Genomic DNA, 23,553 nt, shown 5'->3' with positions numbered 1-23,553 from the left:
TCAGTTTAGGATGTTCAGTAGGGGATCCCCCAGAGATGTGGTACCTGAAGACTGGAGAAGCTGTGGCTTTTCTCCTTCAGCTGCCGTGGGGGACTGTGGACATGTCTGGCATCTACCAGGACTTCAGTGCTTTGCCAGAGCTGAAATCGGTACCATGCTTGTGTCATCAGACAACATAGCGCAGGTTAGAGGGTCTTTTCCTGCTTTCTAGAGCTATGGTAGGTGCAGAGATTTGTCCACTGAGAAATTGGATCACTGAAGCAATTTTTAAGAAAATACAACATTGCTAGATTGCGTTCCAGTCACACACTGAATACCTGCTGAAACACTGAGCTCCGTTTTCTACATGCTGCCCTTTTAATTTTCTTGAATTCAAGCTTTTCCCTTGTGCACTATTTTAATTTCTGGCTGTGTTGAGCTACTGTTCATAAGGAGGAAGTCCTTGTCCTCCCCGTTAAAAGCTGGCGTGTGGCAGGACTGCTGCTGTCACAGGGAGCTTTTTGTACCCAGAGCCAAGCCATCAGCATAAATTCTGTCACTGATTATGTGTTTGCAATAATCTGTTAATCTGCTCTAATAATCTACTTTACTTTCAGTGCAGTTTTCTGGTAAGTGAAATTATATTGGAATAGAACCTAGTACTTATAATTCCCTGGTTTTAGCTGGAAGAATGTTTTAATAGCTGGTCTCCAAACTGCTGAAAAGCAGATTTTGTGGTAGAAATGCTAATGAAGATTCAAGCAGCAACAACTGGCAGCTGTACACAGAGAATTCAAGGATTGTATATTTGGGTGGCAGAGATCAGTAAGTAGATTTGTGCCATCTGAATCTGTTTTTGACAACAAAATCTGCAGTCTGCATGTCTCAGACTTCAGGCGCTTTATTCAAAAGGTCACATCCTGATTTAATACCGTTAATATAAATCCAGGATAATTTAGTTGATGTGAATGGGAGTAATTTTAATTTCAGGTTTTTGATCTTAATAAGAATCTGGCTGAAAGTAGGTTACATTTTTGAAGCTAAAGCCATGTTGTTGAAATCATCACAGAAAGGCAAAGACTGGTTTTTTATCTTTAGATGAATCTTTTCTATGTGATGCTGGCCACCCTGCACTCTCGTGAGATGCTGGTAAATTCAGCTAGTCCATTTTAAAACAGGAATAGGGAAAGAATGTTTGTCATGTTTTCTTTGCCTTTTTTTTAGTGCATTTATGTTCAGATTTCTAAATTTGATGTGTTTTTTAATTTTTGAATACTCCTAGAAGCCTATATATTCATATGTTCATATGCAGCAATTTTAAACCTTCTCATGACACACTAGTAAAGCTGACGTGAGGGTTTCATGTAGGCTTGCCACAAGTCCGAAAAAACTTCAAGAAAATACTGCAGGATCCATGATGGTTTGTTTTCCCAGTCCCCACAGAAATGAATCAAGATTGTTAAACTGAAGACCAACAATCATTTTGATCACTTCTTTCTCTGTGTTGTCACTAGATTGTGTCTTAATGGCATCTTCTAGACTGGAGCCTTTTGCAGACATGTTAGTAGTGTATATAAGGAGGAGTAATAAATAGGGGTAAAATTCAACTTGAGTGATTAAATATGAAGAAATGGCACTTGTAGCAATCCCACCACGTGGAACACATTTCTAAATCACCCTAATTTAGTTGTATTTTACCAAGTAACACAACATTGTATGCTACAGCACTTGTATTTCTGTTTGGAGAAATCCTTTTGAAATGGCTTTTAACTTTCATATTTGCTCTTTTATTTTGCGTGTCTGTAGTAAAGAAGTAAATATTTAATTAAAGACAGGATTACTGAAATTCTGTCTGTTTTACCAGTCAGGCAGTTTAACAGGATTGTTAAGGCTGGATATATTGGTTGTAATAACTTGCAAATGAACGGCTCACCCCTCTCCTACCCCCCTTCCCTTTCTCAGAAACTTGGATGAATGATATACTTTCAGAAGTAGCACAAGTTTTCTTCAGGATTAGTAGAACAAAAAACCAACTAACCAACCAACCAAACAAGAAAAACCAAACCAAAACAACAACAACAACAAAAACCCAACAAAACCCAAAAACGCAACAAAAAACAAAACAAAAACAAACAAAAAAACCCCAAAGAAACCCCCCCCCAAGAACCAAAAATCCAAACAAAAGCACTAATAAAAAACCCACTCAACAAACTGACTTCTTTCCTTCCTTCCCTCAGGTTGCCCTTGTTCTCCTTTTCAAATCAAATGTCACATTGACTCCAATCCAGTGTTGGAAGCATGTGGGGAACTGCAGCACATCAGCTCGGCACAATGTCTCTATCAAGCTGGAAGAAAGCCCAAAACCAAAACTGCACTGGCCAAAATGCATCCTCTGCAGAAACCCCAAGGCAAGTGGCTTTTTCCTAGAAATTGTACAAGCTTCTATTGCATAGAAAGTGTATAATTTTTAAATTATTGTTTTGAGTCACAGAAAAATAGTTACTTTTACATTGTAATTTATATCTGGTAAGGTTTTATCATCTTCATTTTCAAATGTCAGATAACCTTCAAAAGAAGTCAGAAGCCTTCAAAAGCAATTGATTCAGCAATAACCAATTACTTAACTTAGTTTATATTTCTTGTACTGTTGTTATACCTCATGCAGCTGTGAAGTGTTAGTTGAATTCAACAATATTGTTTACATTTTCGATAATTTTTTGAAGTATTTTAGGTAATAATATCTTATTGTTTAAACCTGGTATGTTTTCCATTTATTGTAAGTACTATGCATGGCAACAGGAAATGCCTAAATGGAATAAATGTATTTTGAAAATACGAAATAGAAGCTAAACCATTCACATGTAGCCTGTGGTACTTCCACAGAACTGCCAGCTAATAATCAAATAGGTGGCAATCCCAAAGTATGATGGAAAAGGAGCCAGGAAGAAGCATGTTCCAGCTGGTCTCCAGATGTTTGTCTGGTCTCCCCAGGCTTCTGAATTCTAAAAAAAAAAGACTGTAGCAAATTCCTTGAAAGAATATAAATTGTTTTCATGTTTCTTCATCAGTGAAATGACTTGTGGTCTCTCTTTGTAATGCCAGTTTGCCAAGTGCCCTACTCTCACCACCCTGTGCTCTGTAGAATTGATTACACTTATGTATGTAATGGGTGCTTGCCTCAAGGGAATTGGAGATGCAAAAAGCATGGAGCTTGAGAGGTGTTTGGAACAAAGGAAGCTAAGTCTCAAGAAGATACTGAGTTCATAAACCAAAATGTTTAGAAGATATGTGTCCATGTGATGGTCATGGTCATCTGAAAAAGAATATATTGTGGTGTACACATGGAGCTGTTGCACCACCACCCCCTTCCAATTAAAATGTCTATGTAAAAGCAATTCAGCCTTAAACAACAGCAAAGAAATCATTGTATTTTCTGCTTCTAGAAGTAAACCTTAAACATTAAATTAATATACTACTTCAAGCTTGAAACATCTCACAAGGTCTGTGTCTTTATGGAGCTTTCGCCTAGAGGTCTTGATATCCCAAGTTTAATCAGTTCCATGAATGTTGTTATTACAAACGATAACAAGGAATAGTAAAAGTGACTGTTCAGTAAGAACTGGAATGAATTTAGCTGGTGTAAAGACTTTGCTGTTGTATTCATGGCACTGGTTTTCAATCACTGAGGATGTAAACTGTTTTTTCCATGTGTATATTTCATAAAAGTTGGAGGGACCCTAGTTAGCTTGATTCAAATAATGATTTATTTCCTTCACCAAGACCGGTACTGCTGCTTCTTTCTGCTGCTCACACCCCTCCCCCCACCAAGCTCTCTCTGTCATTTACAGCCATAAGCTTAGAACAGAAGTCAGTGTGCCTAGTCTTGTTCATGCCAGTAAGGGTGAAAAAGGCTGGAAATTGTTAAAGAGGTGAACTAAACACCCAAAGGTAAAAAGCTTTCTTGTTTACTCTTGCTGATACTTTTTTTGTCAGGACTTGTTTTATTGGACTTGATGTATTGTAAAAGTAGTCCAAAAAGAAACGTGAGTCCAAATGAAAATTCCTGTAAGACTGTTGTATTGTACTCAACACTCAAAAATCAGGCTGACCCAGCTAAGTCAAAGTTAGAAATACAGGTGACAAGTCTTGGTCATGGAGGTACCAGTCATTCTCCTGAAAGATACTCCTTTGGTGTGAATTTTAAATAATGATTTTATTATTTCACTTTCCTTCTTTATAATAAAACTGCTTTTAGAAAGTATCTTCAATTAGCTTATGTGTGACAGTAGAGAAAATACGCAGGATACTTTTCAAGGAAGGAAAGATAGTACAATTCTTTTTTCTCTTCACTTTTATTTGCTTTGTAAATTTGAAATGTTTTTTCTCCCTTGTCATTGATCTTCTGTTACCTTATGGGTGTTATACGCAGGAAAGAAAGGAGAATGCCTCATACCTCTCCAGGAAAATTAAAACAGCCAAATTTAAAAAAAAATTGTTTTTATTAAATTGACTCCATTGAAGTTGACATTTTAAGTGCCTAACACCTTTGCTTTCTCTTGGTGGCCATATCCACAAAAAGTAGTTGTGACAGTGTGGTGCAGACATAAATATTTCTTCAGCTTTTTGTTGGTGTTTTTATGCAATAACCCTTTTTCCCAGGTCTTTCTCCCTAGAGCCATGTGGCTGTCTCATTAAGGCCTGTTTCTTGTTGATTTGTTGGGTGGTATGTGCTGGCATCACCACCTGAAGCTCCAGATGCAGCTCTCTACCTCCACCCAGGGCTTTTGGATCATTTATTCTTTCTATAAGTGTATTCACTTCCCAGGTGATAACCCTTCATAATCTGCTTCAGCATCTCTGTTTTTCCAATCTCTTTTTGTCAAGGGCCTTAACTGAAGTAAGTAAATCTGCAAGTGCAACTCACACTGCTTGAGAATTTCTTTATGAAGTCCTCCCAGCTTTCCCAGCAACTCACAACAGCCCCCAACTGCTGGGATGGTGGATGGGAATGCCTCCATCCAGTTGCTAATAAATGTCTGTTGAGTATTTGCTTTACTGTAGATTAGGCATTTGTGAGATGAATTAATGGCCAGGGAGGATGAAGTGATGTAAAGGCTGAGATGCATGTTTAGCAGTGAGGGAGGACTCATATTCCCAGCTGGTTTACAGACCCAGGGCCAAGCTTGGGCTGTACCTTCTCCCATTTATTTAACCTCGCCTTCCACTCTTCTGATTCTGTCCTTCCTGATATTTCACTTGTTCTCCAACAAAGATTTTTGTGTCTTGGGTTCTGCTTCCTCCAGATAGCCATGAGCTGCTGTGAAAAACCTTCAGGAGAAGGAGGAATGAGGAGATACCATTCCAGCATGTGGCTTCAGCCTGCAGGCAGAACCTGAAAATGCTTTGTAATGCTGGTATCTCTTCCAGCAAACTTCTAGTTTTAATTAGAGTCAAAGAATCACATAATGGTTTGGGTTGAATGGGACCTTAGAGCTCATCTTGTTTCATCCCCTGCCATGGGCAGGGACACCTTCCACTAGACCAGGTTGCTCCAAGCCCCGTCCACCCTGACCTTGGACACTTCCAGGGATGGAGAAGGCACAGCTTCTCTGGGCAGCCTATGCCGTGGCCTCACCACCCTAATGGATAGAATTAATTCCTGATACCTAATATTCCATCTTATTCAGTCAGGAAGCCATTCTGTCTGGTCCTGTCACTCCAGGCCCTTTTCCAAAGCCCCTCTCAAGCTCTCTTGGAGCTCCTTTAGGCACTGGAAGGGACTCTAAGGTCTTCCTGGAGCCTTCCCTTCTCTAGGCTGAACATAACCCCCAGCTCTCCCAGCCCATCCCCAGAGCAGAGAGGCTCCAGCCCTCAGAGCACCTCTGTGGCCTCCTCTGGGTTTGTTGCAACATGTCTTTCTTGTGCTGGGGGCCCCAGAGCTGCAGGTGGGGAGTCTCACCAGAATGGAGCAGAGGGGGAGAATCTGCCTCACTTGCGGCCCATGCTGCAGGTGGGGATGCAGTCCAGGACATGCAGGGTTCTGGGCTGTCAGCATATGTGGTCAGGTCATGTCAAGCATCTTGACAACCACACCCCAAAGTGGTTCTCCCCGAGGTTAGTCTAGATCCATTCTCTGCCCAGTCTGCATCTGAGATTGCCCTGACCCAGGTGCACTTGGCCTTGAACCACAACTGGTATGGCTGAAATTTTGCTTGATAAGTAGTCATGGGTAGGTTTAGTGGCTTTGCCTCCATGCTGATGTCTCCATTTCTCAACATTACTTCAGTGAGAAAAAAATCAGAATTAACAAAAGTGTTTTCCTGCTTCCTTTTGGTTCAGTGCAGAGTGTGTTGTCTGAGGTGATTCAGATGAATCCACGAACAGGAAGGACAACAAATGTTTACATGGAGAGCAGAGTGTGTAAATGCTTCAATGTTAGTGTAAAACCTGTGGGTGTTGTGGACCAGCGCCAGCTTGGAAGGCCTGATGGGGTATATGGGTAGGTTCTGACGTGTCTGCCTGATGCACTATGCACCTTCTGTAAAGGGCCCAGAGCTTGCCTTTGGCTAGATGAACCAGATGGTTGTGTGGATACTGTTTTTAGGTTATTTTTATTTTTGCAAGGAGAAGCATGGCCAGACACTCACTGATCACATGGTGGGCACATGAAAACCTGGTGGACAAAACATAGAGCTCCGCCAACCCATTTATATGCAAGAAGATTTTCTTTTCCTGCTTCCCTGTTATTCCCACATAAGATAGGGCTTGTAGAGGTCTTTTCAAAATTGAACTTTACACGTCTATTTTAAAATAGGAATTTCAGATGGTTTTGGAGACTGGGCAAATCAGTCCTCTTATAGGAAGTGTCCTCTTAAAGCTCAGATCCTTAGAAAATTTGATTTTATTCTTCTACGCTGAACTCAGTAACGTAGGGAGTTTAAAAGCTGACCTATACTCAGAACTCCAAAATGGTTTAACAGCTCTTCATCACTGACCTCAGACAATGTCTGTCTATGGACTACTATGGCAGCTGCCCATCCACTGGAGTAGGGCAGACATCTGGACTGATGTGGATCTTAGAACAGATGCAGAGCTTTCTGCAAGGAAGGGACAATTGGAATTGACTTTTTGGGTGCATATGCCTCTGTTTATCCTCCTGAAGCAAGTAACCCTGGGATTACATTCGGAACAGTTGCTAACTCAAGCCCCATTACAATGCTGATGACGTGCCAAATGGATGATCAAAGTTGGAAATGGTTGAAAGAAACTGTTCTTGAAAATGTTTTCTAATACAGCATGTAGTTAGGATTTCATCATTTAATGTGTCAGCTCATTGGATAGTCTAGATTGGAGAGCACACTTGGCAGTGCTCCCCCAAGCAGTGTGTACTTTGGGACCAATCCCAGTCAGTTTTCCTGCCTTCCAGTGTCAGTTCTGCCTATAGGAGTTGCTTTCCCTATATGAAACTACCACACCACGGGAACCTGTTGCCATGAGTTACTGCCTGTGTATGATAAACCATTTACTCTGCAATCAGTGGAAGATCTGAATAAATTTTTTAAAATGACATTACAGTTTAATGCCATTTTTTAAAAAATATGCCGTTAAACTTTGTGCTTTGGCCTCCTTGTGAGTTCTGAAGCATAACATGAGTGTTCTTACAATGCTTGTTTTATTTATATCATACGCAACTCAATGTAGAACCAAAAGAGGAAGGAAATTTGTGAAGATTACTACACCACAGGAGACGGGGGAGGGAGAACAAGAGGAAGAAAAGCCATTATGTTCTGCCTGTGGTGTTTTTGACCAAGCAAACATAAGGCACTGAAATCCATGGTGGGGTTGGGTTTTGATGGTTTGTTTTGGGATGTCGTTCATACCTCCGCCTTTTTTTTCCCAATATAAGAGATTCAATGGGGTGCCAGAATTCTGAGAAGTCATGGAAGGGGAAGCTCATCAGTATGAGTGAGATGGCGAGCAAACTTGAAAACTGAAGCGTGAGCCATGCATCCTGTTTGGCAATGAGGAAGCGGTGCAATGCTGTGAGCTGCTCGGTTTGTTAGCACAGCTAAGCCAGCTGTACAAACACAAAATAGAAACCCGTCATTTTTCTTTAGCAGCTTGCTTTGGTGTACGCAATACTTCGGCACTGCACCTGTGCCTTTTATAAAGAATGGTGCAAGAATGTATATCTTTTGGTCTGGATTTTGTTCTGAGTTTAGGATAAAGAAGATGGAGATTCATCCTCCTGTTTTACCCCTTCTCTTTCATTAGTACCTCCTAAGCCTGTCCATCTCAAACCTGGGCAGGAAAGAATTCCTCCTGCACCATCTCGGCCTTTGCCAGCTGATCCCAAGTCATCAAGGAGCTTAGCACCTGGAGAGGAAGAAATACCAATATCAGCAGGAGTCAACACACTCATTGAGAAATTTGAAAGTATTAGGTAAATATGGCTTTGCGACATCTGCTCTCATCTCCCTTTTCTGATTTTTAACTTAGAATATAATAAAGAAAACATTTACTGTAATGATCACATAGAAAGTCCTCTTGGGATGTTTTCTACTGGAAGTGCAAAGCTTCACTGAGGACAAAGTATCTTTTTAATAAAAGCTGTATAACAGTGAATTTTAGTTTGTAGCATACAGTTGTGCTTAAGGAGCTTAAGACCTGCTGCATTTGCTAAGATTCTAACAGACAAGTAGCCCACAGTCTGCTTTTGGTAAGTTGGCTTGATGTGGGAATTGCATCATAGGAAATTGATTGTTATGTTATGAAATAATTGAGTTTTCTGTCTAAGATACAATAAACATCAGATCTTGCTGCTTGGAGGCAGGGAAGCGCTTAGTGTACTGGGAAACAATGGCATGTAGAATAGCAACTGTTCTGAAACTTTTTATGTGAAAGACACTAAATTGGATAAAATATACGTATATTGCTGTAAAACCAGGTCATTTTACAAACACATGAAAACTTTCCCTGAAGAACAAGTCTGCCTGATGTAGCTAAGTGATGGGGTTTTTTTTCACAAAGAGGGAGATGAAGACAGGCCCTGTACTGTGCCTTGGAGTGTGTTATCACTGGTGTCTTTCAAAGAGGAAAAGCAGTGCCTTCTCATGCTTTGGAACATCCTCTCTGGCAGAAAAGACCTTGCCCCAAAGGCTTATTTCTGTTGAAGAATGAGAGTTCCTGTTTAAACAAGCCCAGAACCAACTGCTTCTTTTTAAAGGCAATTCCTTCTCCAAACCCTCAAACCAGACTGTTCTTCAAGGTGACATGGAAAGCACTAAAGGCCCATGATTCTGGTGGTGCCATTTCAGTAGCATGTAGATGTGATGGGTTTTTTTGGGATGTTTTTGGGTGATCATTGTTCCTGCAATGTGCACGTTCTTGCTTCCTGGGATTGTCAGTGGGGTACAAGAAATACAACTTGAATCAAATGACAATCAGACCCTCTCTTTCAGGGTGAAACCTGAGTGTTAATGTGACTGTGGTGCTTTCTCTTCACCCACAGGCAACCTGTACATCTTCTTCAAAGAAACCAGCTAAATTTAGCTCTTAAGATGGAACCTGGCCTGGACTCATCCAAGCAGATGAGCTCATGTGACTGTGACACAGTGGCTTTCAGCAGCTCTTCCACAAATGACAAAACTGAACCGGATGAGGCTGAGGCTAATGTACCATGTAGCACAGATCTAACTAACACAGACATAATGAAAATTAAAGAGCTGAGCATAGGTGATAACAAAAGCCATGAAGACTGTACTGCTGTGACTGTGAGCAAAGAGCCCCAAGGAGAGCTTGGCAATAAAGACTCAACTGCAGAGCTAAATGTGAATGGTAAAATTCCCAACAGAGACAGTGGCATTGACAGTCCTTCTTGTAGCGTGGCTGGGGAAACATTCCCCAGTGAAGAAGGGGCAGAGCAGAAGAAGCCCAGCATGGCTGGGAACTTAGAGGAGATGGAACCTGACAGAAAGGGCACCAAGCCTTCCTCTGTGGAGCAGAAGAGAGACTCCACGCAGGATGAGGACAGTGACATTGATGAAGGAAGCAGTGAGGAACAAGAGATAGCAGAAGTGCCAAAGTTAGACTATTTGGATGTAAACAAGGTAAGGAAGTTTGTTCATTGCTATCAAGTTCACAGAAACCAGTTCCTGACACTGGCAAGCAGTCTCTTGCATCACTTTCATACATTGTTTCTATTATTTGTTTGGTTGGTTTTTCATCAAAAGATCATGATAGTATTATTTCCTGCTTTATGCAGGTCCTAACTTGTTCCTGACCTAGAAAGTTTTTTTAGAAAGGTTCCCAGCTTGCTTTAAAAGGTTTCATGTAAGAGAATCCATCACAGCCAGAGGTAAGCTGTTAAAATTCAAATACTTCTGTAGGTCAAGACTCACACCTTGTGTTTGTTTTTTGTGTTTGTCTAAGTTCAGCTTGTTAGAGCATGTTGTTTTCCGTGGGGCTTTGTGTTATTCAGAGAGCTAATTGGATAGTGCATCTTGCAGGGTCAGGACCTTGCGTCTGAGTAGGACGGGTGTGATCAAAATCTTGTCTCACACAAAATTTAGAGTGTTTTTTTACAGAAACCTGTGCTTTTGCTGGTGTGACCACTTCTTGAGTGCAAAGAAGTTGTTTTGATGGTAGTTACATCAAATTACTCTTCAGGAACCTGTAGCTAGAAAAGAGATTTTTCTTTGATTCCAGACTAATGTAGTCCAGGCTGTTGTGTATTTGCAGCAGCTGTATAAGATTAATGACAGATTCCTTTTATTATCAGTTTATCAAGACAGTTATTTTTCGAAATGGTGCTGTTAAAATGGATTAGGTTTTTCCAGGAGAGCAAAATGGAATATTGCAAAATACCTGTGAAATGTTCCACTTTTTGCACTTTTTGCTTGGTGAGTCTTTTTGTTTGTATTGGGGGGGGGGTTGGGTTTGTTAGGCTTTTTGCCTTCCAACCATGACAACAGTAAAGTTAATACATGGGATTTTTGTGTTTTAAAGAATATGATGAACAGCTGCAACTAATGATCTACAGTTAGGGAAGTACAGCGTCCACACCTCAGTTTGTGCAAATCAGGTAGTTCTGATAGTTGAAATCCCCAAATATAGGTAGTTGAAATTTCAACTTTCAGGTAGTTGAAATCCCCAAATATATCATGATTTATGTCTGTCAAGAGCTTGTCCCTTGGGCAATGTGGACATTAGAATGCATTTCATAGTTTCTAGGTCAATCAGCTGGTGACTATAAAAGAATGTTGAAAATGGCTTGTGGGTATGTGGTATGCACAAAGTTCTGTACTTCAGCTTGACAAGAGTGTGTTTATACATACATACACACTCTGTGATACACTTTATTTTATATTCATACTGTGTATGTATGTGCATGTGTGCAACTGAAATATTATTTAAAAGATACATTATTAGTTGCAACAGGCCAGCAAGAAATCATAGAATCATAGAATATCCTCATCAGGAAGGAACCCATAAGGATCATCAGAGAAGTCCAAGCCCTAGAAAATAATACATTGCATTAAAAAATCTTTAATCTGGTAATTAAATTTACAGTTTGGACTAGGAATGCTGTATCAAACCAACTTTGACAACTGCAAGCTGAACACTTTACCATATGATGAAGAAGTGCTTTGTTGACAAATACTAATGTTTTGTAAGACATTGATGATTTGATGGCTGTTTTTAAATCTTGTTCCTTAGGTTAAGTGTCCATACAGTATGAAATAAGGATGACAAAACACAGAGTTATGAGGTTGTAATTCTCTGGAGCTCACCTGGTGAATTTATGAGAGAGGCATCTCCAGAAGAAAACTTGTTTGTTTTGGTTTTTTGTATTACCCTTCTTCCTGAGCTGCATTTATGTGATACACTGCAGGTTTTCCCTTGCATTTTGAGTTGATTTTCCTTCCAAAAGTCAGTTTTGAGCCTGACCAAGCTACACTAAGTCACCTTGTTTTTGCAGTCACATAGAGGAGGAAGACTGAGAGAGAACTGCCCCTTCTTTAGTGTAAAGATTGTGCCCTCTTCTGGGGACGTGTTGGGTGAAGCCAATTTCTGTGTTAAATGTCCACATATAATCACAGAATCATTAAGGTTGGAAAAGACTCCAAGATCATTGAGTCCAACCACTACCCTAACACTGACAGGTCCACCACTACACTGTGTCCCTAATCACCACATTCACCTGTTTTTTTAACTCTTACAGGGATGGTGGCTTCACCACTTCCCTGGGCAGCTTCTTCCAATGCCTGACTCTTCAGTGAAGAATTTTTTTGTAATACCCAATCTCAATGTCCCCTGGCACAACTTGAGGTCATTTCCTGCTCTCCCTGTTGATTCTGTTGCAGATTCGGGGCACTATAGACTCAGGGTTAGCATGAAGGGCTATAACTTCCAGCAAGGAGAGCTACTGTGGTTCAAAGTTGACTTGTTCCATGGTTATTCTTAGGTTGGAATTTCACATCAGCCTTGAAAACTGATAATTTTCCTGCTTCAAGGAAGAGAGGAGTGTTCAGTTGGCATCAGCTGCTGGCTTGGGAGCTGGGGAAACCTCCTTCAGAAAGCCTTAAGTTTGGAGAGAGTGTCTTTTTCCTGCATTCCCTCTCCTACCCCCAGTACCAGGCTTTGCAGCTGCACCATGAAGGTAACCAGTGGTCTCGTTAAATATGCAAGTTGTTATAGCTGGAGGAGGATGTATAAGTACAGCTGCAGAGTGATTTAATGATGGCTCAGTAACTCCTAGGATATCAGGGTAACCGAAGCTCATGAATAAACATTCTTTTCTACTTCAGATATCTCTCCATCCTCCACCCAAGCTTTCACACAGCCCATGGCTGGGGAAAGTAATCTTGCCTGATATATAACTAGTATTCTTTTATTTAATCTAGTTTTAGCTCTGCAGTGATGTGGCTTCCTTTAGGAGTCTGCAGCAGTCTAACAGGGCTCACTACTGTCACAAATAATGTTTTAAAATCTCAGGAGTGACTTACTGGGATTTCCGGTTGTCTTATATCAAAATTGAAATGAACACAGGAGCTTATTAGTTTTGATAATGTCTCAGAAAATGTCAGGAGCTCCAGGAAGTGATGCACATTAACCGTGACGGTTACAAGGATGGTTACAAAGAAAAAAAGTGACATAAAAGTGAGACTGACGAACTGTCATGCTCTGAAGTCATATACCCAAGACTTCTGCTGACTGCCTGAGAGCCTGGGTAATGCTTCTGAAAGGGCTATCAATGCTTCATAGCTTTTTATTTAGGTATTTTTTCACCAAGAGTAATATATGCTCATTCGAAATCCCCAAAAAATGCTTTTCTCCATCTCTCCTGATTCCTGCTGTGTAAATAGTAACAATGGAGTCTCACATGTCTCATGCATTCACTGACACATGCTTCTATTCTGCCTGTACATAGCTGGAGTTTGACTTCTGATTTCATTGTCCAGTGTGTATTGTAAAATTTGGCCTGCAGTCCTGCTAGTCAGACCTTTGGGTGAGGTTATCTCCATGTACATTCTGAAAAAAAAGTCCATAGGTCAATGTTTTAGTCATAATGCTGGTTGATAAAATTCAGATATGCCGCCATCATCATCATATTTGTTTTAAATAAGTTAAGGAAAACGAGATCTCAGTGCAACAAAGATAACCAAGCATAGGATAACTTTTCTGTGTTGTTTTCAGCATTATTGAATAGGAAGTGACCTGTATCTTTCTGGGACTTTTTCTGTTATTTGTAGGGCTGACTGGTGGGGTTTTGACGCATAACTGTGTATGATTTTAACCTAAGCTCTATCTCAGCAGCTCTCTTGCACGATTTACTGAAAGCCGTGTGTGAGAGATGCTGACTGAATATAGTTGCACACACCCATTGTATGAAAAATGGTTGCTGCAGAATATTGCCCAAGTTTTTTTGTGTTAAGCTTTGTATGTACTTAAAATTTTTGTTTCAAAGTTGCTTTTTGTGATAGCCAGGGCAGTCTTTGCCTCCATGAATCCTTGGCCCGGCCATGTCCCTGGATGCCCAGCTGGGTGGGTGAGCAGAAAGCAGCGATGCACTCGTGGCCACTTAATTGCACAAAGCAGACCAGTGTATGCCAATCTATGCCTTTGACTGGGGTATTTGAGGTGCAAATACATTCCAAGTGTGAATCCAACTTTCATGAGAAGCTGGTTCTGTTTGTTTTCAGGCTGCTGTTTCCTTTTACTTTAAAATGTTTTATGGAGAGTTGCAGCTGAAAATGAATTTTTGAATCTTCCACAAGGAAGTGTAAGAGCATCATGCTGCTTTGAACGCTGGAGTTTACTTTCTGTGTTGTGAAGTCAACATCTCCTTCTTTGGTTTTCTCATCTTTCTCGTCACCCCACCAGCCAAACTGTTCCATCCAGCCTCTGCAGTAGATATATGGTTCTAGTGTATGACTGAACAGGAGGTGCTGTGGCTGTGGCGAGCAGTCAGCCAGCAAGAGCACTGCACAAGGCTGAGCATAATCTCAGTTTGAAAATTTGTTTCACTTTTCCTTTAGAGACATGGACCATGAAATATCTCTTCCTAGTGAACTGAGTTGAGTGATGGTTCAAGCTTTGTTAAAGCTGTCCTGCCTTGGCACAAAATGAAGTTAGAAGAATGGGACTGCCTCACATTTAATTAAACTGCAATTTAATGTAAAATGTTATTCCCATTGAAAGGCAAACGTTGCAAATTTGTCTGAGAAATGTGCCTATCTGCCTCTCTGAGTAGCAGAGAGCAACTGAAGATGGAGTCACTCTGTAAAACTGAGCTCAAGCTGAGTCTATTCAGCCCTTGTTTGGTATTTAGGCAGATGTCAGCAAGTTTTTTTGAAATATAAACTGAATTGCAGATGGTGAAGGTCAGCAGGTTAAAAAGCGCATGTGCTATGTAAAGATTTACTTTTGAGTACAAATGCATTTGGTTAGAAATAATTATTTTTCCAATTCTGAATTCAAACAACTCGAAGGATGCTCTTGGTGACTGGCGTGGTGGCTGCTTACATCAGTGCCTTTCATTTGAACGCTCCTTTGTGCCCAGCAAAACCAGTAGATAATTTCTTTCTCAGTGAGAGATCCTTGTATTTACTGGTTTTGACTGTCCAGCAACGCACTTCAGTGTAAACTGTAATAAGATGTATTTGCTTGAAACAATTTCAAAACTTCATTGTGCTGTGATTTTTTTTCTCTTCCCCTAAATATGACTAGATATTGAACAGAGTAGGATGTTGTGTGGCATGTTGAAAGAGCTTAAAAGAATATTTGAATTTACTTGGAATAATTTGAGTGGCAGGGCAGACAGAGACCATGTCAAAACTTCACACATGGCATGGTTGCCTGTCTCCCGATTTGTGCCTGGAAAGAGAGGGATTGTTTCAAAGGAAGTCTGATGTTGCTTCAAATAAAAAAAGATATTCACCTTCCTTCAGTAATGCTTACATCATGGAGTTGTGGGTACTTCACGGCAAGTGGCACCTCATTATGTGTAGGATAACTGTGGGTGTGGTTTGTTTGAGTTCATGGCTTGCTTTGAAAAGCCTTTGAGGTTTTCAGTTGTACTGCAGTTTGTCTGTTCAGTGGAGGGGGGGGTGGCGGCAGGTGTTTAAATTTTTCTCATCAACTATGTTTGGAAACAAAATAAGGTAATGTTGAAGAAGCTTAAAGAGAGCCTTTATTTTACATTTTCCAACAATCTGACGGAGGCCTACACAGTTATGTCTAGAAGTCCTTGCCCCAAATTCGAGCACCCGAGACAGGCATTTGGGATGAAGCACTGCTGCTGGTGACAGGCCCAGGTGCTTCCTGAACTGGAAATTGCCCCATGTGTTAATAGACTTCAGCTGGATTTTTCCTCAAGAGATTTGTCTGGTTCTTTTGTGAACGTGTGTGAAGGTTACAAATTGCATTTGTCTTTTTTTCCTGGATCCAGCCTAGAACGGTTTCCCTACATTTGATCATCTTTGCTGCCCATTTTCCATGTTTGTATTCCTGACCACAAGCCAGCCAGCCCTCTGTTCTGGGCTGGTTTTGTTATATGTGTACATGGTGTTTAAAGTCTAACACTTTAAAAGTGTGTTGGAAAGCTCAAGCCTGTATTGTAGTAATCCAGGTATTTGTAAGCACTTAGTGAGCAAAGGGCCTATGTAGCTTTTGGCTAAACTGTGCCTAAAGTTGGTGTTTTGTAACTGTATTTAGGGTTTTTAAGTGGTCCTTTCTCATTTTATTTTTATTAAATGAGCTTAATGAAAGGCTTTACTGAGTGATTTGGGTTACATTGCTGAAAATTCTTTCCAGGGAATTGGCCCATGTTTAAAGCTGCACAAAAATCTTAGAAATACGCCTTAGAGAGTAATGCAGTGCTGGTGAGGGTAGAAATCTGGCCAAACAGCCTGGTTTCTAGTTTTGGTTTTAGTTGCAGGACCTAAGTTCAAAAAGGAGAAGAGTTGATTTAAAGTCTATTGCCTTGTTTTCCAAATAGACTAGACTTATTTCCAGGTTTAGAGGATGTTTCTGGTTGTTTTTATAAAATCATTATGAACTCAAGTGATGTCCTGACCAGCCACTGATTGTATTACTAATTTCACTTTTAGAAAACAGCATTAAAAATGTCTCTGGAGCAAAGTAATTCTTTGAGGGATGTGGAACGGATTCTGAAATGTGTTAACCTCTTTCACTCCAGGCTCCTCTGCTGGTAGGGATTTGGCCTCTGACAAAATGAAAAAGAGAACAGTTGGTGGAACTCAGGTGTGTAGGTGCAGATGGATTGTGTAATTTGTAACTTGTTTTTCAGTGTACGGAGCCCCAAAGGCTATTCAACATTGCCAATGAGCTGCTCCATACAGAAGAAGCATATGTAAAAAGACTCCATCTCTTGGACCAGGTAATTCCATTTTGAATTAACTCTCTTTTCAGCAAGCAACAATGATGTCTCCTGTCCATTGCCTAAGTTATAGCTCGATACAGTACAAATGCTGTGTGTAGGTGGAAGATGGAGTTTGCTTGCCAGTCCGTGCCTGTGAGTCCCGGAGGCAAGCTTTGGGCAAGAGGATTCTCTGAGAATGAGCCAGAGGGTAAGGATGGCAGAAAGGGGAATGGGAAAGCAGCGTCCCAAGGCACAGACACTGCCAGCATTTGGTTCCTCCCTAGGTGTATAGGGAGAGAAAATCACAGGGACAATGAAGGCACTGAGAAATTATGAAATCTGTGATTGCTCTGTGATGTGGAAGAAGTTGAAGTTTTACTAAAATCAGTCCACATGTGTCAGTTCTGCGCTTACAGTGAACTATTTTTTTTACCACTGTGTTTTGTAGTTGTTGTCCATCATGTTTATGCGTGGGGATGAAGTAAAACTGGTACGATGAGTCTGAACTTTCTTCCCCATAGACTTTGAGTTGACTCTACACGATTCAGGCATTTCTATAATTATCTCAAAGAAAAAGACTATGAATGTGTAGGAAAGAAATAAAAATGAGGATGAGACACATTGCTAGCCAAGTACTTTTTAAAAATGAGTAGAAGAAAAAAAATAGAAAAGATCACCTGGCTAGAAATCTTGTTAGAAGCTGTAATTTGGAGAACCCTTCACCTTTCAACTCTTAGAGCACTATGGAATACTTGCAGTGTTTATATTAGATGAACAGAGACTGTTTCTAGACCACAGAAGTCATGGGTATGTTTTTCTCTTTTGTTCAGTACAGTGTAATTTTCCCTACTGAGAAAAAGCAAATCACATGGTTTATTTTGCTTCATGTAAATTGCAGTAAATGCTTTTCAGGAACTGGATGTTCTTTGCAGCTTGCACTCCCAAATATGAGATGTCTGATCTTCTCAGTCATTTCAATATTTTTCTGAAGTAGTGCTCAGATTTTCCTAGGTTTTTTCTATGGCCTACAGTGATATATCTAACTCTTGGTAACAGTGGGCCTAAGTTTTGTGAACTGCCTGAAGAGTCCAAGAACTGGCTACCAGGGGTCAAAATCTGTAGCTCTGTTCTAAGCAGTCAGCTTTGCAAAATTGCAATCTAAAGTCATCGTGTCTAGGATTGTCTTTTGTAAAGAAATGTTGGTACTCTCTTGTTGCCTTCTGCAGGTTTTTTGCACTAAATTGTCCGAAGCAGGGATTTCATCTGAAGTGGTAACAGGCATCTTCTCAAATATTTCTTCCATCTATTGTTTCCATGGACAGTTTCTTCTTCCTGAGCTCAAAACAAGAATAACACAAGAATGGTAGGTAGCCGTCATTACAATTATGATTACATTTTCAAGAAAGTATAGCAACCATAAGGCCTAGTCTAATTTCAAATATTTTATTGTTTAATGCAGTAGTTAATACATTTGTTATTTAATACATTAATATGAAGTCTCTCAAACATTTCTGACTTCAGGAGTAGGCCTGAGCACTCAGAATTTCCAGAATACGTTGTGAGCATTTTTTCAGTTCAAAGTATCGCCAGAGCTGTTTTCCTGCTATATCAGGATTAATGTTTGAAGTTTCATCTAGGGTATTGTATAGGTTACCTGAAACGAAGCCTGTCTTGACTGCACATAGGTGTAAGTGCTCGTACATGGGGGAGACAGTTGTGGGAATCTTACAGCTGTGTTTTCTCTCTAAAACTGTCTGAGTTCCAGAGATTTCCATGCTTACCTGTCTCTTTACCATAGGAATGTCAACCCACGGCTAGGAGATATCCTGCAGAAACTTGCTCCTTTTCTGAAAATGTATGGAGAATATGTAAAGAACTTTGACAGGGCAATGGACATAGTGAACACATGTATGCAGCGGTCCTCTCCCTTCAAAGATGTTGTTCAGAACATACAGGTACGTTGTTAATTGGCATAATGGGACTTAGAGAGTGTCGTGGTTTAGGAATGATACTCCCCAATTTAGAGACTTCAAAACCACGCTGCCACTCCCTTGCTTCCCTGCCCTGCCCTTTTCCCTTCGCCCTGCAGCAGCTGAAGAGGAGAGCTGGAGGCACAAAACGCAAAAAACATGGGTTGAGATAAGAACAATTTACTGGAAACACCAATGAGATAAGAAAAGGAACAGTAAGAGCAACAGTATTAATAACAAAATTGTAGTACAGAGAGAGTGCAGAGCTCAATCCGACTGCAGTAATGTCACCCACGCCACTCCCTCCAGTCAGGACCAGCCTCACCCAAGCCACTCCATGCACCACACTTGCTCCACCATAAGCAACCTCCTTCTCTCAAGTGAAACCCTCTCTTCCAGGCTGGCAATGACCAAAGGTATTGTCAATAACACTGGGGTTCTGGCTGCTCCCCCTCCTGGATACTACAAAAAATTAACTCTGCCCTGGCCAGAGCCAGGACTGAGATATCCTCACTTATTTCAGTGTGTTTATTTGTTTCCCAGTTCATGGCACACAGTGTCAAGATAATATGGCACTAATACTAAAAATACACAATTTTAGTGGCATTCCTTTCTTCTCTTTAGCTGGTACTCAGCTTTTTTCCACTCTAGGTGTTTTTGGGTTTTTTTGGTTGGTTTTTGGGTTTTTTGGGGTTTTTTTGGGGGGGGGTTTTGTTTGGTTTTTTGGGTTGGTTTTTTTTTTGTGTGCACGTGTGTGTGTGTGTGTGTTTTGTGGATGTTGTTACTGATTTGGTTTGGTTTTTGTTTTATTTTGTTGGGTTTTTTTTTCTTTTAACATGGATTTAAACTGACAGAGGGCAGGGTTAGATGGGATATTTGACAGGAATTCTTCCCTGGGAGGGTGGCCTGAAGAAGCTGTGGCTGCCCCATCCCTGGAAGTGTTCAAGGCCAGGGTGCATGAGGCTTGGAGCAACCTGTGATAGGGGACTGGGGTTGGACTGGATGGACTTCAAGGTGCCTTCCAACCCAAACCATTCCATGTTTCTGTGTTTTATGAGGAGTATCAGAAGTATCAGTATAAAACTTCGCTGCTGGCCCAGTAATTCTGACCCTTTTGGATTTGTTTTCCTCATTTCTAATCTTAATTTTTTTTTAATAAATACATTTTCATTCTGAGGTGGGTGTGCTTGAGTTTGGGCATGTCACTGACAGCATCCGCTGTTTGTCTGGTTTTCCTGAGGCTTCTGAAGTGGTACTCAGCTTTCGGGATCCTCCACAGGAGAATGCTTAACATGAATTTTCATGTGTTTTCTCATAATTGCACAAAAAGCTGAGGAGGGAGAGGGGAAGAGCTCTAATTATGCTGATGTATCCATAAAACTGCTCTATTCCACTCGGCCCCCAAGCCAGCTGAAGGGATGCAGGCTCCAGCATGTTCTTGAGCATCCCTGCGCCAGTCTGGGGAAAGCAGATACCATCCTTTGGGAGGGGAGGGCTGGCAAGGAGTGGGTTAAGCCAAGCAGGGTGCGCAGCTGCCTGCCCTAAATGGGAGGATTGTGGCTGGACCAGCTGTTGGAAATCAAGTAGTCCCCTAGTGAGCTGGGAGAGGAGAGGCCATGTGTGGATGTTTAGGGTTGTGTCAGAGACTCAGCAGTTTGGAGACGCAAGTACTGGGGGAGGTCCTTTCCTGCCACACTGCTGCTCCACATGGCCTTTTCTTCCCCTCTTTTTGCCTGCACCCATCCTGCTCCCACTAAGGGCATGTGCAGCAGCACTGTGTTTTGCTGTCCTCAGCCTATGCCATGGCTTTCTGAGGATAAATCTGTTTGGGACTGTTTTCCCTACAGCACAGGCATCTCTGTTGACTAAAATTCACCTGTCTCTTCCCACCACCAAGCTTCCAACAGAAATTATGTGTGTCACCTGTCCATCTGCACCTGTCCCAGACCTTGAAGAGCTCTGCTGTTGCTTGAGCAGAACTCTTGCCAGGCACTGTGGGTGCTGCCAATGCGGGCAGGAGATGCACCTCGGAAGCCTGCTGATGACAGAATTGCACTGTAGGTTATTTAGTGGCACCTACACAGCACCTTTGGCTCCTTTGGTCAATCGTAGCTGCAGGAGGCAGAGATTTGACCCAGAATGCTTAGTCCACTCATCTGACATATCTCTGCACTATCAAAAGCCACTGATAGTTTTCAACATACCCGTTGAAGCATGTTGTGATCCTGCAGGGGTGCACTGTCTACCTAAGCTGCTAATGGAATAGTATATGTATAATACACAGCTTAAGGCATTCACTGTTACTAATTATGTTAAATTAGGGAAAGCAGAAAACAAAAATCAAATGTTACTAATAAGTTGATGACTGTAACTTAGCAAGTGTACTTTAGCTGATCTTGAAGATAAAAATACTTACTGTTCAGTTCACATCTACTTGCTGGGGCCAAAACTTGATAGCTAGTGAGTTTATTATTACTTAGTTTGTCAACTTTATCCTTATGCCATCATGAAAGTGCTTTAAAATATATACTACATATAATAAATCATTATATATTATTCTAATATATATTTATATATATTATATATATTTATGTGTTTTGGATTCTCACATGAATTAAATACAGAATAAACATTTATCTAGTAAAGAATCTCATTGTAAACTCAGTAAACTTTATATGTTGCATAGCATGAAACTTCTATTCAGAACAGTTTGTTTTGTCACTGTTGCCTTTTCAGAAAGGTGTACTTGCATGTGAATACAACTGATGTGGACTTTGAAGTGATTTCTTCCTCTTCTTCCCTATTGCTGTCCCATGTTCAGGTTCATCCTATTGCAGAAATAAAGAGACCATGGAGAAGGTTATAGTAAGTGGATTTGGGAATATAATCCAAGTGCTAGATGTGTGAAGTTCTTTGCCCTGGAATCTTTGATTCTGTCCTTCACAGCTTCATTTTCTGGTGCTGTAAACCTCTGAGAGATAATAAATTCACTTCAGCTCTCCTAAACAGAAATATTGCTCTCCCTGTTACACTGTGACAAGATATATTTGAAAGCAAGTTGAGTGCTTTGAATTTCTGGAAGAATAGCTAATATTTTTCTCTCAGACATTCATCCCATTATCTCCAGCCTTGCTGTGAGAATTGAGCAAGTCAGCAGTGTGGTGTGGGCTGGAATATTCATGAGGAAATTGCAGATACTTGAAACAAGTTCTTTTCTCTGAGAAATGCACAGTGAAATTAACGTGGTTGATGATGGATTGCTTACACTAGAACAGACCACATAAGTGGGCTGATGTAAAAATAATGCTGTGTGGAAGAGCGTGTGTGTATGTGGTTAACAGGCTGCTGTGGAGTCAGATTACATCACTAGCAGAAACTTCCTGTGTGCTTTAAAGCAAGTTACTGGTTCTTACTGAGATTTTCATCTCTCCTCTTTTAAATAGAAACATTCTTTTGCTTCACAGGATCCTATGAAAACATGTACACTGCAATAGTCAGTGCCATTGCACACAGAGCACATTGGTGCCTTATCAGGTGATATTTAGTGTAATTGGACTCAAACCTCCTCCCCCTCTTGGCCAAGTGAAAAAGAAGTAGAATTTGAGAGAGCTCCTCCTTTCAAAGGTGGTGTGTAAGCAATGTGTCTGCTGCTCATATAGTGAGCACTGGCAAGTAATATATCCCTGGGGGCATTCTGATTTCATGTCATCGAGAAAACAATACTGCACAAGACCATGGATGGGAAGAGCTTTTCTGAGCCTTCTGAAAGAAGATAGTTGCGTATAGGCAGAAAATGCCAGATATGGGATGAAGATTCACTTAAAACCTGTCAGCTCTGGTATCTGCTGTAGGGCAGGAAGGCTCCAGAATTGCATCTGGAGAGGCTGGATCCAAGGCCAGTGGTCTGAGGTTCAACAAGGCCAAGTGCTAGGTCCTGTCCATGGGTCACAGCAGCCCTTGCAGCTCCAGGCTGAGCCAGAGAGGCTGGAAAGGGCCCGGCAGGAAAGGCCCTGGGGGTGCTCCTGGCAGCGGCTGAACATGAGCCCAGGTGTGCCCAGGTGGGCAAGAAGGACCAGGGCACCTTGGCCTGTACCAGCCATGGTGTGGCAGCAGGACCAGGGCAGTGCCCATCCACCTGTGCTGGGCACTGCTGAGGTCCCACCTTGAATCCTGGGGTCAGTTTTGAGCCCCTCACAATGAGAAATACCTTGAGGGGCTGAGCATGTCCAGAGAAGGGAATGGACCTGGGGAAGGGTTTGGAGCATGAGGAGAAGCTGAGGGAGCTGGGGGGGCTCAGCCTGGGGAAAAGGAAGCTCAGAGGGAACCTTCTTGTTCTCTACAACTCCCTGACAGGAGGGGGCAGCCAGGGAGGGTCAGGCTCTACTTCCAGGGAACAAGGGACGTGTCAAGAGGGAATTACCTCAAGCTGTTGCAGGGGGAGGTTTAGATTGGATATTAGGGAAAATTTCTTCATGGAAGGGGTTGTCCAATCCTGGCACTGGCTGCCCAGGGCAGTGATGGAATCACCATCCCTGGAGGGATTAAAAAGACATACAGATGTGGCATTTGTGGAGTTGGTTTTGTGGTGGCCTTGGCAGTGTTAGGTTTATGTTTGGACTTGATCATCTCAAGAGTCTTTTCCAGCCTTATGAGTCTGTCGATGGCTTGATAAGTTCCTGTACAGTCCTCTAGCCGTATGAGAATGGTCATTTTTCATTG

The 23,553-nt window shown here is 41.4% G+C and overlaps 1 protein-coding gene across 5 annotated transcripts in view; it reads left to right on the top strand.

Annotated features, from left to right (window-relative positions):
• Positions 1–23,553, top strand: part of FGD3 (FYVE, RhoGEF and PH domain containing 3) — a 120,381-nt gene that overhangs the window by 63,322 nt on the left and 33,506 nt on the right. For all 5 annotated transcript variants that reach the window (XR_014854815.1, XM_085073174.1, XM_085073178.1 and 2 more), the window contains exons 2-7: positions 2,217–2,387; positions 8,254–8,422; positions 9,491–10,088; positions 16,793–16,882; positions 18,091–18,227; positions 18,663–18,819. Coding sequence is in view for 4 of the 5 variants with exons in the window: in XM_085073174.1 (XP_084929300.1) it covers positions 2,217–2,387; positions 8,254–8,422; positions 9,491–10,088; positions 16,793–16,882; positions 18,091–18,227; positions 18,663–18,819 (1,322 nt within the window). In the remaining variant the exon portion in view is untranslated. The remainder of the gene's footprint in view (positions 1–2,216; positions 2,388–8,253; positions 8,423–9,490; positions 10,089–16,792; positions 16,883–18,090; positions 18,228–18,662; positions 18,820–23,553) is intronic.

Source organism: Lichenostomus cassidix, chromosome 12 (genome assembly GCF_008360975.1).
Source record: "Lichenostomus cassidix isolate B80296 chromosome 12, HeHo_3.0, whole genome shotgun sequence".
NCBI classification, from domain to species: domain Eukaryota; kingdom Metazoa; phylum Chordata; class Aves; order Passeriformes; family Meliphagidae; genus Lichenostomus; species Lichenostomus cassidix.
Note: the sequence above shows the minus strand (reverse complement) of the source record. Positions and strands in the feature narration are given on the sequence as shown.